We start from the raw sequence: 19,275 nt of genomic DNA, 5'->3' as shown, positions 1-19,275 counted from the left end.
AAAAATGAAGTCTGTCTTTTTTTTCTTTTCTTTTTTTTTTTAACTACTCAGGGCTAAAATCATACCATAGAAAAAAATCTAAACAAGACAACCAACTAAGCCTAAACCATATAGCCAGCAACTGTTTCTACACTGCTGGTGTAGAGTGTTTTTTTTTTTTGGTTTTGTTTGCTTTGTTGTTTTGTTTTTGAACGTGTGGAATAACAACATTTTAAGAAAGTTTCATAACCCTAAAGCCTCAGGCCACGTCGACACACTTTGTGGGCAGATTAGCAGGACAACAAGCTGGCGACTGCCCATTCTTTGTGGACAAATTTGCATTTTGGGATCATTCAGGAAAGACACGTTATATCCATCAGTCCAGTCCCGACGGATTCCTCCCACCGAACCGAATCCAGGAGAACGACTGCACAACTCAGGAACAGGAGCGTCGGATTTTAAAACAAGCTCAAGGTTATCCTTTCAATTTCAATACAAAGACAAGTGTCATTACCGCTAATTATCTCTAGGCAAGCATTGAGATTCTGTTCAAACTTGTTTTGCACTCTTGTATTACATGGCTTTTTTTTTCCTGTTAGGTCAAACTCCTCCTTAACCATCCATACAAATGGCAAAAAAAACAAGTGGGGCCCAATCCAGACCTGCTACCTGTAGGGCAGCATGTAGCCTAGTGGCTAAGGCACATGACTGGGACCCAGAGGTTTGGCGTTTAAACCCCAGCGTAGCCACGATAAGATCCACACAGCTGTCGGGCCCTTGAGCAAAGGCCCTTAACCCTGCATTGCTCCAGGGGGGGGATTGTCCCCTGCTTGATCAAATTAACTGGAAGTCGCTTTGGATAAAACAGTCAACTAAATATCAAACTGTTTATTGTATTTATTATTATTATTACTCCAGACTATAAATCAGCGAAGCCACGAACGACTACAACACCACCGTGCTGTGCTTCCAGGTTTACCTCCCCGTGCAGATATCTGAATGGTATAGCTCCGCCCCCGCGTACACCTCATTGGTCCGCAACGGGCACTGCGAATCTCCGACTGGCTCGCAGATCGGTGGGTCTCCGGGACGTGGGAGTCTTAGCAGATGGGTCTGTAATCTCTCCTCGGCTTCCCACTACCCTATGACATCAGAGCCAACTACACCACCACCGCCGCCACCACCACCACATCTGGACCCATCGGCATGTTGTGCAGTACCAGCTTTGCTGGATTTTGAACGCATTCCTTAATAGAACTGGGGGAAACTACAAAAGACCACTGAAGCCAGTTTGACTACTACAGCCCTACTACGCTGGTATGGCTGACTGTGAAATAGACCTCCCTGGCCTGCTTTCTCTCCCCCCCGCGCCCCCCCCCCCATTATTTCATCGATTTATTGTCATGATGTTACATGACCGATGCATCGCTAAAATAAGCACGCAGATTTATTGAGCAGAAAGCTTTTCAGACCTGCGCACGGACACACTTAAGCACAGTATTCAGTTAGATGTCTGGAACGAAGTAATGTTTCCTCAAATTCACGTTTTGAGTAACTGACCCCGCCAACTCACTCCGATATCCATAGATATATTGGGGGGTCTCTGCAGATGGGTCCATGACTCAATGAAAACACTTTAAACCAACATTTCACACCAACCATGCAGCAGCAGAAGACAGAGGTAGACCCTCAAACGTTATACAATGCTTTTCGGTTTCCGCAGTCGTAGCAAAAATCTTGCCTGGAGAAAAACAGCCTTTTCAAAGACAGTTTCAAAATCATATCGGACAGATCCTGTACAGCATTGTTACATATTGAATAAATAACGATTTATTTACACGATCCTGCCCAGGTTTTTCAGTGCCGATACAGTTCTCGTCACAAAAGATGATCTGACGCTACTTTCTTGTACTTGTTCACGGTATTTTTATTATTATTATTATTTTATAACGTCAGCCTTCATACAAGGCATTGTATCCGATACATACTCCCTACAATCATACTCCCAGGGTACTAGGCCTCTCAGAGATCCCACATTTATATAAACGGCTGTATTACAGTGAATCAAAACTTCAAAGGAGATCCCATGGTCAATGTCCACCTGGCATGAGCCCATACATGAATATCTCTCTCTCTCTCTCACACTCTCACACACTCACACACACACACACACACACACACACACACCAGTCAGACCTGCATGTACACCCACCCAAATAAAAAAGGTTTCTTCACTGGGTAGACGCACACACTGTTGAAGACCTCCTCAGTTAACACAATAATAGAATTAGGCAATTGAGAATGCATTATCAGACAACATCATATAAACTAAAGCAATCCAATACATTTGGACTAATAACTTTTAATTCAAATCTGTACCGAAAATATACCCATGACATGTCTTCACACTGACTGGTACGCACGACCTCATCTTTAAAGCCCTAGCGCCGAATCAGTGTCAGCCTACATAGACTAAACCAAGGGCACAATGCAATTCCACCACAAACACACACACGCACGCACATACACACACACACGCGCGCGCACACACACACACACACACAATTAGTTATCTCTGTGCCAAAACAAAAAGCACCGGCATCCTTTTGGATCCAGTGCATCGTTCACAGAGCATTTTCATTAGCTAATGTTCAATTCCCACCTGCAACACTCTTTAACACTGCGCTGCATCGCGTAGACATGCACAAGGCACTTCAGGGCGCAATATCAAACGTGTTCAGACACATTCAGTCGCTGGAACAGAGAGGTGAAGAGAGGCATTCGGAAGGACTATTTTAGTCGCGGTGCAGTCTTCTGCAATAAAACAAACAACGACGGCCCCCCTCGAACGCATTCCGTTCTTCGGTGTCTAGCTAGCATAAAGCTACCTGCTAGGATATATGCTGGAAGGGAAGCAATGGGAGGTAACGATACCTAGCTGGGTAGTAATGTAGCAAAGATACAGTCTCCCTTTCCATGTTTCCAGCATATTTGGAAAACGACCAAGCAACCAATTCATACGGATGCGGAGGCAGTGTAATGCACCCCGAGAAACGAGTAATATTTTGCAGCTTTGGAGTTGTCATGATGATCAATGACAAGATAGCTAACTAGCAAGCTAATATGAATGCTAGCTAAGTAAGAGATGTATGATTTCGTTGACTAATGTTCGGTCCTGATTATCTGAAATGCAAGCTTTTCACAATTTCTTAAATACACCCAATTACAAGAGGCAGTCCAATCGACGGGTCTCCCCTTTTGTACAAGACGGTTAGCTTGGATGGATGGAGAATAGGAGGTACCTATAGCAAGCTGGCAATATGGTGTAGCTAAACGTAGAAATAAAAAAAGAAAATAACATTGCAAACTATGCGATCTGTTACATTTACGGCGATTTCTGTAAGGAACCAACGCAAACCAGTGAGAAATAAATAAATAAATAAATGAATGCACAGCAAGCGGCACGACAAATATTTCTCAGCATCGCGTCGCCGGGACATATTTTAATCGGACATTGACTACAGATCACGACGGTAACCATCAATGACAGAGTGCCGGTCCTCCGAAGTGAATCGTGGCGGTAGAGTCCGGACACCTGCTGTGGTCAGCCAACACTGGAACATCTGCTGCCGCTGTTACAGCCCATTCACACACTGTCCTCGGTTTAACAACTCGCCCCTGCGTTTTCTCGGCTTCACTGCACCAACGCATAAGCCAACAACGTCGACTTACTTTCTGAGCTGCTCCCTCATCGTCGTGGTCTTGCAGCAAGTCCAAAATATTCGACAATTTTTAACAATGGATTCCGCGCCGAACGGTAAACCCACACCGCCGCTGTAGCAGACCTACTGAAGAAGAAGCCGTCCGAACCGTGTACTTTCCAGCAGCGCGCAGCGGCTGTTGAGACGAGGCGGAGCTATCGCGCCCCGCTCCCTTCCCCCAATCTATTCACCCAGAGAACTTCAGCTTTAGCTGAAAGAGAGACTCCAGGGAAAGCGTTCCGTACCTGGATTTAAGGTGGAGCAATGGGAATTTATGACCGTATAAGTGAGATTTAAATACAAATGTACAGACATATATATCCTGGATATTTTTTTACAGAACCGGCATGTGTAAATCCTCCTGGCTTATCTTAAGTAATTTATATAGATAAATCATAGCCTACATTGAGCGACTTCATTTAAATGAACTACACCATATTCCAGCATTTTAACGATCAATTCTTCGACTACCTGTATTATCATCTCATTCTAATCAGTTGCAGAGCTATAGCCCAGTTTCTATTTTTGTTGTTATTGTTGCTCGTTAACATGTTTTAGCACGGTATAGTCTAATGCTTTTAGCGTTTTTTAATCAACAGTAAAGCTAGCAAGCCATTTTTTTTTGGAATTCAGTGTTGCAGAATGCAATGACATCCACAAAGCGGCGGACCAAATTTTAACGTTGTGAACTCAATATTGGAATTTTCAGGTAAAGTGACGTTTTGGAATGATGCCTGCACTTTCCATTGTGCAGGAGTGACGTAATGTTCGGGCGCAACATCCCGGGTGTTTGGTTGTGAAAGACGCGTTTGAGACAGAGGGTGGTAGAGGGAGAGAGCTTGATAGAGGAGGAGGAGGAGGAGAAGTCGGTGGGGAGAGAGAGAGAGAGAGAGTGAGAGGACTTGACTTGAATGAAAGATGAGATACGACACTGCTTGATGGTGGGCCGCGTGCAGTACTGCAGTACCCCTGGTATTCTCGGCTCAAATACTTCGTCCAAGTTTCACTTCACTCTAACACAAAGGCTACCCTATTTCTGAGTTAATCGGGTTGCGTTAAACGGAATAGAATGCAACGCTGAAAAAGATAACAGAAACGTAACGATATGTACAAGCAAACATACAAAAACATGAACAAATAATTAAACCCCGAATGCATTCAGCATTCACCTGATATGACCGGTTATAATGCTACATAACGAACGTACATGGTAACAGACATTTGTAGATATTTTTTGTTATTAATCTCCCTTTAAATATACAGTTCACATACAGTAGCCTACGTGACTTATTGCTTAGCTAGCACTACATTGAACAAATCAATCAACAATTTTACACGATAAAAATTCACTGTCAAATGTAAACTATCAATTTAAGTCTGTCCAACCCTGCTATTTTCACTTGTTAGAAAAAACTCAACATCATTCAGTCAATCAACAAACCAACACATCCTCAAAGCCATCATGACATCCGCTTCTCACAAGAGATCACCAAATGGTCATAAAAAAAAACAATTCTCCCCTTCACTCTCGAAAATAATGCGTTATTGTCAACCACACTTTTCTGTTATTAGAACTCTTGTGTTACTTTCAACATTTTGTGTCAAAGTTACATATACAACACATGTCTTACAGAGGTGTTTCTTGTTAACACTGACTGTGTTGACACAAGATGTGTTGTCCTTCACTAGACATGGAGGTATGCTTAAAAAGTGACATGTTATGTGTTGTTCTTAACACATCGGTATTCAGAGTGTTCATACCAAGCTAGCAAGGGTAAGAGAGATAATCTAACTCTTAATTTAGTTTAACAGCTACCTGCCAAGGTACTTGCAGTTTCCAACCACAAATGTCAAACTTATTAACTTGCCAACTCTGTCACTGGGATATCACTCTTATTAAAAATCTTAATCACAGCATGCTCCCCAACAGCAGGTTTAGCACCAAGCTAGCAAGATAGCGAGCAAATGCTGGCTCAAAACCAGCTTCGTAATGTAATCTGCAGATTTCTGCAGAGGTCTCCAGTTGCATTATCACACAAGTGATACATCTTGCTTTACTGGGCTGGGATAACATGCAGTCTGATGATTGCAGTGTTAAAAAGTGCTAAAATGCTTCATGGTTACTGTGATAATCTAGGTGGCTAGGTGCAGGACTTGATGTAGATTACTGCCGGTATTTTCTGCACGTCTGGCTTTCCCCGAAATGGGGAAACCTGACATGCGCTTGCTAACACAATATAGCCAATGAGCAAATTCATGCGAGGCAGCGATTGAGTCAACCATATCGCTTGCAATGTTGTCGAAAAGCTAATCTCCAGTGTGATTTTAATCTGTCTATATTTTATAGCGATAATATTGATGTAGCGAGTGTATAATAGTGTATAATATCGCAGTGCTTGTATTCATTGAATTCAGCCATCCATCCGAGTGGTCAGTAGCTTGAAAACGGGCTTATTTGTGGTGATACAGGGTGCGGAGACATGTACAGGTGCCAATAGTTCTGTAATTAAATTAATCGTATTGCTCACATGCCAAGATGTTGCTTCGATGTTCAATACAAGTCAGATTAACCTATGCAAAGGAAAGAGTAAACACATTTTGTGGACTATTCAACAGGTCAAAACATTTTTTTTTTGTATCTACAGTACAACTTTCCCACTACTGATGTCAAAGAACAGCGATTCGAATACGATTTTCTGAAAACAACCTTCTCCGGAGAACAGTAAATGCCAATTTTCAACCGAATCACCACATTTAAATATGATGTCCATTTAAAAACTATGTGTTCTAAATTGTTGAAAAAAAATTGTACATATGTTCAGCTGGAATATGTAATGAGACTAATTTTCCGCCGTCTGTTACAGATTTAAATCATAATCAGTGCACATTTTCCTTTAATTTCACTGTTCCTCAGGCTATTTCAGCTCCTGGTCAACCAGTTATTATACTCCACGTCTTGGAAGAAATTACAAAAAGAGCTCAAATTAGACTGTCTCGTATCTCCGTGCCATTCAAAATATTGTAGCTGAAACATGTCAATGCTTTGAGTGATGAAGACAGTACCATAACCAGATTTCATCTTCATTTTTTTTACTGTATGTTTTATATGATAGATGTATTGTTTTATGTATATTGACACCGGGTTGGCTGCTACCTTGCACAGGCCTCTCTTGAAAAAGTGGTACTGGGACTTATACGGGTACTGGCATATTTCTCTAGCATTCCGCTACTTCCGCTAAGATTGTACGTACACATTTTGTTTGTGCGCCCGTGAGATTCCCGTTCTCTCAGTCCCACACCAGTGACCGTTTTGTAGTCCATCAAGATTCATTCAGGTGAGCCCGCCCACTGACATGCCTTAGGCCCGGACACACCAAACCGACGGTCGGCGTCGGAGCCCCCGGAGCCGTCGATGAGAGAGCTCTCACCGACGTCCGACGGCTCCGACGCCGATTCAACATGTTGAGCATGGAGCCCTCCAAAACACGCCGACGGAGTGTCGGCGCGTGGGACACACCGGAAAGACTCGGCCGACAGGGCGCCACCGACGTCCGACGGCCGACCGTCGGTTTGGTGTGTCCGGGCCTTTACAAATGGGACTCCATTACACCCAGACGTTGCCCGATTTCTTGCGTTCCCAGTGCGTTTTCTGCAATGCAACCGGTCTTTTCAGCATGTTAGCCTGGCTCAAAGACGGTTCCAGAATGGGGGCTTAGCAGGACTTCTATGTTTTACTCCAATGAGTACCGGCACTTTTATTCCCCCCCCCATTTAAAGCGCTGGCTGTAGAATTACTTATGGAAATCAAAAGCAGAATGTTTTATGTCATATTTATAGAATATGGAAAAAATGGACTGAATGCATTCGTAATGCAAATTTCCTCCTTGTCTTTGACAGGTTGTGTGGGTTAGCGTTGTTAGTATCCCTCAGTCGGGTCAGTGTACCCCGGGGGTCTGTGAGTTTGGCTGGTTAGATGTTGTCAGTGCTGCTCTAACTGAAAGCTCGATCACAACGACCTGCACTCTCACTCACTCTGTGAGGATCCGGGTCATCTCCTCAGGTCCTGCTTTCTCATTTCTGCGCATAGAGAGGGAAACCTGTCACTAAACACGCACACACACACACACACACACATACATGCACACACGCGCACACACACGCGTGCACACACGCACACACACACACACACGCGTGCACACACACACACGCACACACACGCACACGCGTACACACACGTGTACACACACACACACACGCACACACACACATGAACACGCACACACACGCGTGCACACACACACACACACACACACACGCGTGCACACACACACACACACACGCGCACACACACGCACACACACGCGTACACACACACACACATACACACACTTGCATGCATGCGCCACTGTCCAACACTGTCCAATTATCAACCCAACATTCACTGTTGAAAGCACACAACACACCACAAGCCCTTTGGTTATTTCAGAGTTAATGCCTATTAATGTCAAACATATTTTCTCCCAAAACACGTGTGCAGACACTCGCAGAGATCTGGAGCAACCCTCAACACCAGCAAACCATGCATGGCAACAGAACCACAGGCAGACCTATCGAACCACACACAAGTCAACAGAACCACACACAGACCTACATAGCCATGTACAAGAATCTAACAGAGCCAAACCACATACAAATCAACAGAACCACATATTGACCTACATAGCAAAACCATATACAAGTCAACAAAACCACGTATGGACCTACAGACCCAAACCAGACACAGGTTGACAGAATAGACATACAGAACCATATGGTCAGGCTTACAGAACATCCATCAGGGCGACTGAACGCATTCAGGCCAAAATGAACAGGTCCACAGAATCCCCAGCAGGCCCACAGAACCTCTAGCAGGTTCTGTGCTTGGTCCAACTCAAACCAGTTCAATGTTTGCCAGTCATTAATGGTGAACGCCACCAGAATGTTAGAGCTCATTATGCAGCTTCTTTTCTCATTGTGAATTAAGTCTCAAACTAAACACCACCATGAACATGTAGACATGTGAAAAAGGCTGTGTGTCTCCAACTTAATTGGAGAAGTTGAGCTCTGGCCTTTCCACTCAGCAAGACCACAGGGACTTTGCTCTGATGAATTATCCTGGAATGGTGTTGCACAGACGGTAAAGTAGCAGAGTTAGTGTTAGGCACAAACATAGTGAACAGTTAACGTTAGTCTTTAGTGCATACTGCGATGATTTACGGCGAGGTCCGTAAGTATTTGGACAACGGTACAATTTCAGTTCTTTTGTAACTCCCACACACATTGCACGATATGGACGTAAATACTCTCGAATTAAAAAAAAGGTGACAGTCTGCAGTTTTAAGTTGATATTCATCGTTTAACTTCAAACTTCAAATCCAGTGCGCTGGAGTGCAGAGCCAAAGGAACGGAAATCGTACCACTGTCCAAATACTTACGGACCTCACCGCATGTGTTAAGAGTTAGATAAGGCATGCGGTGCAATGCGAGTATTAATTCGAGATGGGCGGTAAGATAGTTAAGATGGGGATTGAGGTCACATCCTCGTTGCAGGAGCAGGGTTGTGCGTTACGGTAAGAGCTGAGATACTCACTTGATGTAGTAGGGCACGTTGTTTGGAGAGATTGAGCGTTCAAATGGAAGCTGAACGGAAGCTGTACATGGGGGGTGGGGGAGGGGAGGGAAAGAGAGAGAGAGATTAATACGAATAAAAACAGGAAAATAAAACCGTAAGCGTTAAATCCCTATGCCACTGGGAAAGGAGACGCAGAACTACGGTCCGGAGGCCAGGTACGTAGAAGTGACTGTTCGTCACGGACTGAGGAGCAGGGCCATCTTTCCCCACAACATAACACCCTTTTATGTTTTACTTTGTACATTATCGGTGAATAACCGACAGCAGTGTCATTATTTATATTCCAAAACCCACTGCCATGGCAACGCTGTGTTTTTGTTTTGGTCAGCAAAGGACATTATAATTTCAAATACTAATCCAAAATGTCTTCTTTTTCTCTTTTGCTCTCCTTTCTCTCTCTCTCTCTCTCCCTCCCTCTCTCTCCTTCTCTCTCTCCCTCCCTCTCTCTCCCTCTCTCCCTCTCCCCCTCTCTCTCTCTCTCTCTCTCCCTCTCCCCCCTCTCTCTCTCTCTCTCCCTCCCTCTCCCTCTCTCTCCCTCTCCCCCTCTCTCTCTCCCTCCCTCTCTCTCTCCCTCCCTCTCTCCCTCCCTCTCTCTCTCCCTCTCCCCCTCTCTCTCTCTCCCTCTCTCTCTCTCTCTCCCTCTCTCTCCCTCTCAAAGAGTCTTCTCCCTCCCTCTCCTCCCTTCCCCCTATGCCCCCAATCTCTCTGTTAATTTGCAGAAGCTGTTATTGGCGTGATAACTATGACTGCCGAACTGACGGGGTGCTTAGTGCATGGGGCGTGCAGACGGGGATAAAAGCTCAGGGTTTCAAATAAGAGAGAAACAAATGCAGTAATCATAATATAATAAATGACTAAAAAAAGACAAGGGAAGAAAAATTAAAAAAAATAAAAATTCAATTGAAACATCCAAATGACCATCTCTCGCTCTATCGCGTGCTCGCCAAAGCCAGCAAATGCAATACGCAGCATAACTAGGTGTATGTAGAATATGTCGATATACTGCAAGTGCGAAAATCCTTATTTTTAATGCAACTACTAATGCAAGGATTCTTCCACCCCCACTGCACACTCTGCCCAGTGTGCCTCTCCCACGGAACTTTCTGGCAAATTATACTTGGTCACTTGTGGGGCTCCAGGCCCTAGCCAAGCATGACTCACAGATTTTCTACATCTGTCATGTTTGTAAAAGGGGGGGGGGGGAAGATTATTAGCAGTCTCTTAAAAAAAAAGATATCCTTTTATTTGTGAGTTTTAAAATGGTTCCAGCAGAGGAGAGAGTGAATCTATTTCTCTCCCTCTCCCTCCTCCCCGTCTCTCTCCCTTCTTCTCTCTCTCCCTTTCTTTCTTTCTTCTCTCTCTCTCTCTCTCTGCCACACGGTGATGGGATTATGTTCCCAGTGTGGAGAGCCCAGTGGAGAAACCAGCAGGAGCCCAAGGAAATGAATTTTATTTGAGCGCAGAGATAAGTACACATCTCTCAGCACCTCCCTGCCCCACACACACACACACACACACACACACACACGTACGCACGCGCACGCGCACACACACACACACGCACAGACACGCACGCACACGCAAACACGCACGCACGCGCGCACACACACACGCACACGCATACACACACAGGCACACACAGACACACGCATTCACAGTTTTCCCCTGCCTAATCCTACAAATACGGGTTAGCTCCAGGAGGTGTTAACTGGAGGGAGTTTGAGAAAGCGTGCAAGAGGGGGTGAAGGTAAAGGAGGCCCACGCGTGTGGTGGTAAGGGGGTACAGGCTGGAGGAGGTGTTCAGAAATGTTGCAGTTATTAACTAAATGTTGCCTAAATGTTGTAGCTTGAACTAAATGTTGCCTAAGTGTTGCATTTATGAACTAAATGTTGCCTAAATGTTACAGTTATGAACTAAATGTTGCCTAAATGTTGCAGTCATGAACTAAATGTGGGATTAAATGTCGCAGGGTTGGATGACTAAATGTTCCAGCAGGGTGGGGTGTAAAGTTTCTGGCGCGGGCTGGATTTTGGCTGAGATGTTAAGGAGTATAAACTGTGTGTAGAGCGGTAGGGAACAGAGTGTGAAAGAAAAGAGATTTTTGGCACAGAGGGGGGAGGAAGAGGACTTAGAAGTCGGCTTACGAAGGAGGATGGTTTGAGACTGGGGCCCAAAGTCCCGGTGGGCTTCGTTCAGCTGTCTGAAATGTTCTTCAATGGAAACCTGGGGATAGAGGGAATCGGTTGGCAACAGAATATTGGCTGAAACATTCAAAAACAAATGTAAACCCCAGTAACAGGACCTGGAGCTGACAGACTGGAAAGATGGAGAAATGGAGAGATGGACGAGACGCGTTGCGGCCGCGGAACGCAGGTGCGGCGGATGAACTTTCCACAACGGCACAGAGACCGAGAAACAGCCCGGCGCAGATATGACGCCCGACGTCTAATCAACACGACGATGTCACACAAACATGGGGGGGGAGGGGGGGGGTGATGGAGAGCGAGAGATCTAATGATAGAAGGCGAGAGGGAGTGTGGGAAGTTGGGGGGGGGGGGGGGGTGAGGAGAGACAGATAGAGGGACAGAGGTAGAGGAGGGGGAAGAGTTGAAAGGGAGTGTCAGGCGGTTTTTTGGATGACCACTGTTGGATGGACTTGGCTTGTTCGGTCATGGAGCGATTTTGATTGGATGGTGCTTGTCGAATGGGCGGGACCCCTGCAGCTTGGGCTGAATTATGTTCAATGTAAAAAAAATTAAACATTACCTTAGATATATCCTCCTTCATTCTCCCTGAGATTCTGCAGGTTTCCATGGAAACCTGATTAGGATTATGGAGACAAGACAGCTCATTTTGAGGGCGGTGTAACAGCTGGATACTGTAATTATTGTACATTCACTCAAGACCACCCAACCTCTCATTATTCATAGCGTTTAAATAGACAGCACTCGTGGCATCAGTGACAGAGAGCAAGTAACGGCGTCTTGGGTTTACATGAAATCAGCAATGAATTCTGGGTACAGTGTAGTTCTGCCTCTCTCTCGCCTCTCTCTCTCTTTCTCCCTCCCTCTCCCTCTCTCTCACAAACTCAAAAATGCCATCATCCAACACATTCAACTGTACAGTAAGTAAATGACCGGCTAACTACTAGCCAGCTAACTACGCTGCACATACTGACTGAAGGAGAACACAGCCAACCGCTTGACCCCACAGGCCCTCTGCCCTGGAGCTCTGCCCTGGAGCTCTGCCCTGGAGCTCAGTCCTGGAGCTCAGTCCTGGAGCTCTGCCCTGGAGCTCTGCCCTGGAGCTCAGCCCCATGTCCTCCTGTGGTGGGCGACAGGTCTGGGCACGCTCCACACATGCCTGCGCTCCCACTGGTCACATGACCTGCTCCTAACAGTCACCTGACCCTCTCCACACACACTACCTCACAGACCTGCGCTCCCACTGGTCACATGACCCTCTCCACACACACTACCTCACATGACCCTCTCCACACACACTACCTCACAGACCTGCTCCCACTGGTCACATGTTCCAGGGTCACTCAGCTCTCCAGGTCCTGTGATCCCTAACTTTTTACATTTTCATCTGAGCACCTGACTCAGATTATGTACACATCACACAGGTCAGGCCACTCACATGTCATGGGGGCAGACAGTATGAATTCGCTTCGCTGAGTTTGAGATATGTGATCACTCTGTCCAGCATTAGAGCCCAATTCACTGAGACCGTTAGAGAAACCTGTCAGTAAACTAATAACACAACCAATGACTGGTGCAAAACAAATACCATGACCAATCATTGCTCATGTTACTGGTCTTTTAAATCAGGCCCTTTGTGTAGTCATTTCATCCAGAAACCAACAGTGACAATGCAATACATTTTACACACATTTTCTGTAAATATAACAGCGATAACACCATCATCCATCACTCCTCAGTATCCACTGAATGACATCACACACCACTTAGCTACAATGTACTGTCCCTTTCCAATGACATCACACATACACCCTCAAGGATGTATTGGTGTAAATCTTATTTTTCAAATGTAACTGAATCTAAATGGATGACGTAGTGTGTATGTAGAACAGTGTTGGGTCAGATTCCTCAGTTTCCAATGAGCTAGCCGTATTGCAGTGAAAGTCACTAAAACTCAATTGCCACACAAACACACACACACACACACACACATGGACACCATCACCCCCAGTTCTGGTATAGCTCCCTCTAGTGGCAGGTATAGTCCCGATAAGACGACACCGAAAACCGAATACGAACACTGAAATGCTGAAATGTAACCTTGTGCAACAGTCCCCTGTGGGTGCAGAGCTCCCTGCATGACACTGCAGATTCTGATGCAATCAGTTCAGTGATTCACCGGCTGCTGTCTCAACTGTCAGCCTCGATGTGTATCTGACAGCACAAAGGTGCACCTCTCAACAGCAGTACGGCTTAGTCAGTGTCAATGTACGCCCGTCTGCGTATCATTGCTAATTAGCCATCAAGTGAAAAGGGTGTAAACCCATGTAAATGTGGAGTCGAGGAGAATCTGAAAAAAACATGTCTCCAAACATTAAGGAAGGGCAAACTGGTAAATCTGATGATTTGCAACATTCAAACTGACTTAAATAAAACACACTAATAATGCCTGTACAATGCAGTGAAATTCATACAAAAACAGAATTAAATTATGTGTTGAAGCAAAGTACCATTGAGTCATTTCTTCTGTAATGCTTTCACTGGTCATAAAATATTCAGCAAGTGCAGCCTCAGGCTACAGGCTACTCACTATCAACTACTGTTACCATAACTACTACCTACTACTGCTATACTACTGTTACCATAACTACTACCTACTACTGCTATACTACTGTTACCATAACTACTACCTACTACTGTTATTACTACCACCTACTACTCTTACTACTACTAGTACTTACTACTGGTACTAATACTACCTAAAACTTACTACTACAACTACTACTACAGCAACACAACTACTGCTACGGCTGCTGCTTCTACTGCTACTATACCAGTCAGCTATTAATCAAATGGGCATTTAAAACACCACTGATTTAAAAATGAATACTGTAAGTAATTCTGTGAAAATGTCTTGCTGCATTAGGAAAGAGAGGGGACACAGTGTGGTAGTGTAGTGGAACTGAACACGAGTGCAGACGTTAGCCACTTCTTCTGAGCGTAGCACAGTAACTAAGCATGAATCCAGACCCACGCTTATCCGTCTCTTGGATGAGACGTTAAACTGAAGTCCTGACTCGTTGTGGTCACGAAAGACCCCAGGACCCAAAAGAGCAGGGGTTCCCTGGTGTCCTGGCTAAATTCTCAACCCTGGCTCTGTCAACCTGCCACCTAATCATCCCCTGATTTAATTGGCAAAAACATTGTTCTCTCCCTCTCCAGCTCAGCTGGTGAGTGGTGAGCGTTCTGGCGCAAAACTATCACCCAGGCAGGTGCTGCACATTGGTAGCTTTTGATGCAAGTCTCCCCCCCCCCCCCCCCCCATCCCATCACTGCAAGTGCTTGTCTAGCGTCTAGAAAAGCGCTGGATAAATGCAATCTATCTATCTATCTATCTACGCTGCGTTTCTCCTGAGTGTCGCGTGTTCCATTGACGTCCACAGTGTACACGCCCTGGGATCACCCACCAGAGCAGCTCGGTGGTCACTGCTTCCTGTTCCTCCCAGAGTTATTTTTAATGAAGCTCCACGGATGAAATACACTGTGCGGAGAGCGGTCATGTGTGAAACGGCTGTCTGCGTGTCGCTAACAGTCACTTTACTTTACTTTTTTTTAACCCACTATGAAACAGAAGTATAGTCTCTCGCTTTCGCACTGATATCATAATTCATATTTTAATTTGCCAAACAATTGGGAACAGTCAAGGTGCAAGATCGGAATTACAGTACGTGATTAGAATGTTCTCAACTGAGCATTCTCTCATGCTGATGTAACGATCACTCCCGGCAACAGAAAGCAACGGAGTTTTAGAACACTGACTTGGAATTTTGAAAAAACCACCCCAAAAAAAAAAAACCCCTACTCTTCAAAGGGTTTTAAATGCACTTCATCTCTGGAGGCAAGATGCTCAGAATCATGACACATTTTATTCTGCGAAGTGCCGTTTCCAGGAGCATCGCAGCGGCAGTGCTGCCGCCGCGGCGTCTCGCTGGGCCACCGCGCAGTTACACTTCCCCGTCAGTTTGCATCTGTCAATATCAATACGACTTTGTCACTATCGGTGTCCATCTGTTTGCATGGGTACATAAAGTACCCGAGCACAAACAGACTAAGCGGTGTTATTCATCCGTAATCGTTCATGAATTTTAATGCGCGTTCTTATGATAAATTAATGCTATGGCAATATGAGTGAATACAAATACGCGACTGCGTCGTTAGTAGCTAGTCACGGACGCTGAACCGTGACGGTTAGTGGCAGTTTCTGCTTCTGTAGGATCTGTGTCCGTCCCTTCCGGTCAATGTCAGGGCTCATCGGTCAGAAGCAGTCCCGGGGGGGAGGGGGGGTCTCGTATGTGCGGTGTAATCTGGGTTCAGGGTTGAGGGGAGTACCTGGAGAAGCTGCCATCTCGTGTTCAGGTCGTCCAGCCTGTTGAGGTTCAGACGTGACAGCTGGATGCCCATCGGCCCGAAGGTGGAGGCCAGGTCGTTCACCTGAGTTACGTCGTCTTTGATCGGGGCGATCTCGGTCCGGAACGCCTGAGAAAGCACCGCCCGGAGGTTAGCCCTCCGTGTCCCAGCATTAAAAACACCTTCACACATCTCCCTTATGATCCTCTGCTGAGCTAGCTCAGCGGGCCGAATTCCCTTCAGTTTCACAACAAAAAGAACAAAATGAGAGAAATCAGACAAATAAAATTAGATTGCTGGTATTCACATGCCAACAGCATAGGCGCCAACAAAGCAGTTTACATAATGCCTGCTTCACTATGCCCAGTAGTATAAAATTAAATATTAAATAAACCCATATCTTCCATAACAAAGAGCTGGATGGATGGTTTTGCGTTATTATTGAAACTCGAATGGAGCCATTCAAAGTTTATTGATGAAAATGGTCCGCTTTTTGCGTCTGGTGTCATGCTGTGCGATTGAGAGGCGCGCTCCGTGAGCGCAGTACTGTAAGTGATGCAAGGAGCTGAAAAACGGCGCCGTAATCAAGCCACAATAATCCACACCAATAAACCTGCCGCTGGAACGGTCTTTATATTCCAGGGATTATTGCGCTATAAAAGAATAGCCCTCAATGGCATGCGATTGTTAGAAATTACGCAATTTACAGACAAACCTTTGCAGTTAAAGGTATTTGTGTGATACCTGTGTAATACACATTTCAAAAGGTGTAAGCTAACTGAAAACAAACATTTTTGTAAACTTGATTTTACCACGTAGTTCCACTGAGACAAGCAATCGCTTTTCTCATAAAGCTTTTACATCGGTGTTTGATGCCAACGCCTTAGAAATGTAAAAGGAAAAAAAACTCAATTTATTGATATGTTATTCCGCAAATTTTCTTCCCAATTATCCCCCAAGCCCTGAACGCAGCTGAGCTTTCCGATCTCCCGCCTGCAGCCGTTCCCTGTGGGCATCAGGAGGACGTGGCAGACCTCTCTCTTCCGATTCACGCGGTGGTTCAAGCCCCGGTGTAGCCACGATAAGATCCGCTCAGCTGTTGGGCCCTTGAGCAAGGCCCTTAACCCCACATTGCAGGGAGGATTGTCTCCTGTTTAGTCAACTGTCAGCGATAAAAGCTAAATAGCAAGTGAGGTAATAAAGATTATTTAAAAACGGAGGAGACAACTGAGGCCTCAGCCATGCAGACCTTCAGCCGCAGCCTGCAATGGTACGACCAGGACCAGAACTCCCAGGCACAGGCCTGGCACTGGGGCAGTGCCCTATAGGTGCCCCTGGCCAGCCATATGCAATTCATTTGTACCTTTTTTTTTTTTGCTTGGAAAACATTATCATTTGTACCCAAAGAGAACATTACTGTACTTTCAGGGTACATTAGGGAAATTTGAAGAACGTCCTTGAAGAACGAAAATGTACCTCCACTGTCACTGTATTTCTAAAAAAGTACCTCCACTGTCACTTTAAAAGATGTGCTTCCACTGTCACTTTAAAAGATGTGCCTCCACTGTCCCTGTATGAGAGTGCAGCGGTCCCTGTATGAGAGTGCAGCGGCCCCTGTATGAGAGTGCAGCGGCCCCGTTCCCCCGGAGCGCGGCTCACTTTGACTCTGTCGATGTGGTCCTGCAGGGAGTCGATGAGGAGATCCCCCACCGGCTCCCAGGAGGCCTTCACGGCCTCGGCCTGCTGCAGCTTCAGGTCCAGCTGGTCCTGCGCCTCCTGCAGCTCCAGCAGCCGCTCCAGCGCCAGGTCCAGTCTCTGCTGCCAGTCCGTGGAGCGCAGCCGCAGGCCGTCCCAGCCCGCCCGCACGTCCTCCGCCTCCTTCCGCAGAACCCGGCCCATGTTCTGGGCCCGCTCCTCCGGGCTGATCTCTGGGGTGAGGACGCACGGCGTCAGAGACCCCAACACAGCCTGCGTACCCCCAACGCAGCCTGCATACCCCCAGCACACACTGTGTACCCCCAACACAGCCTGCATACCCCCAACACAGTCTGCATACCCCCAACACACACTGCATACCCCCAACACAGCCTGCATACCCCCAACACACACTGCATACCCCCAACGCAGCCTGCGTACCCCCAACACAGTCTGCATACCCCCCAACACACACTGCATACCCCCAACACAGCCTGCATACCCCCAACACACACTGCATACCCCCAACGCAGCCTGCGTACCCCCAACACAGTCTGCATACCCCCCAACACACACTGCAGACCCCCAACACAGCCTGCATACCCCCAACACACACTGCATACCCCCAACGCAGCCTGCATACCCCCAACACAGTCTGCATACCCCCCAACACACACTGCATACCCCCAACACAGCCTGCATACCCCCAACACACACTGCATACCCCCAACGCAGCCTGCATACCCCCAACACAGCCTGCATACCCCCAACACACACTGCATACCGCCAACACACACTGCATACCCCCAACGCAGCCTGCATACCCCCAACACACACTGCGTACCCCCAACACACACTGCGTACCCCCAGCACACACTGCGTACCCCCCAACACACACTGCATACCCCCCAACACACACTGCATACCCCCAACACATTCTACAAGACGAACCCAAACCGTACAGGCCCAACACATTCTGTATGATGAACCTAAACACCTACTGCACACTGCAAAGTGTGTGATTCAGCAGTGGCAACGCATTTACACCAAACGAGCACCGGATACAGTGTGAACGCGCCCGTGCTCTGCGGAACGCTGCACACATTTGAAGGAGGCAGGCGGTGCATGCGTCTTCCTGAGCGCGTGTCCATCAGGGTGTGGCAGACAGACCGGCACTGCTGGCACCTCGTGCTCGTTATCCGCGCCGCTCCGATGTGCAGGAGGGCGCAGAGACGCCGATTCCCCTCCACCGGACGGGAACTAAAGCTGAATCACAGGGCTGGCGTCCTGACCGCGCTCAGAACGCACGGTCCGGGCGCAGAACGGCACCTACAGGACGCCCCGCGCCTCCCCTCATCGCTCAACGCCTTCTCACGCAACTCCAGAAACAACCGAGGCGAATAACCGTCCGCTCGAGATCCAGCCTCGCTCATCCGTCTGAGGAACACCGAGACGGAGGAGTGGAGATGCAAGTCGTGTTGCTAAAAACTGTAAGACTTCAAGGATTCAAGTGGCTTTACAAAGCTTGTTGACAATTCTCGTAATTGAGTTGAGTTT

At 46.6% G+C, this 19,275-nt stretch overlaps 1 protein-coding gene across 1 annotated transcript in view; it reads right to left on the bottom strand.

Moving 5' to 3' along the window:
* Nucleotides 1–19,275, bottom strand: part of LOC133116647 (dystrophin-like) — a 177,690-nt gene that overhangs the window by 33,506 nt on the left and 124,909 nt on the right. Inside the window, 5 exon segments of the mRNA XM_061226466.1 lie at nt 7,773–7,817; nt 9,370–9,430; nt 11,557–11,635; nt 16,006–16,152; nt 17,683–17,951. Of these exon segments, the coding sequence (XP_061082450.1) occupies nt 7,773–7,817; nt 9,370–9,430; nt 11,557–11,635; nt 16,006–16,152; nt 17,683–17,951 (601 nt within the window).

Source organism: Conger conger, chromosome 17, assembly GCF_963514075.1.
Source record: "Conger conger chromosome 17, fConCon1.1, whole genome shotgun sequence".
In the NCBI taxonomy this organism is placed as follows: domain Eukaryota; kingdom Metazoa; phylum Chordata; class Actinopteri; order Anguilliformes; family Congridae; genus Conger; species Conger conger.
This window is presented reverse-complemented; position numbering and strand designations above follow the sequence as displayed.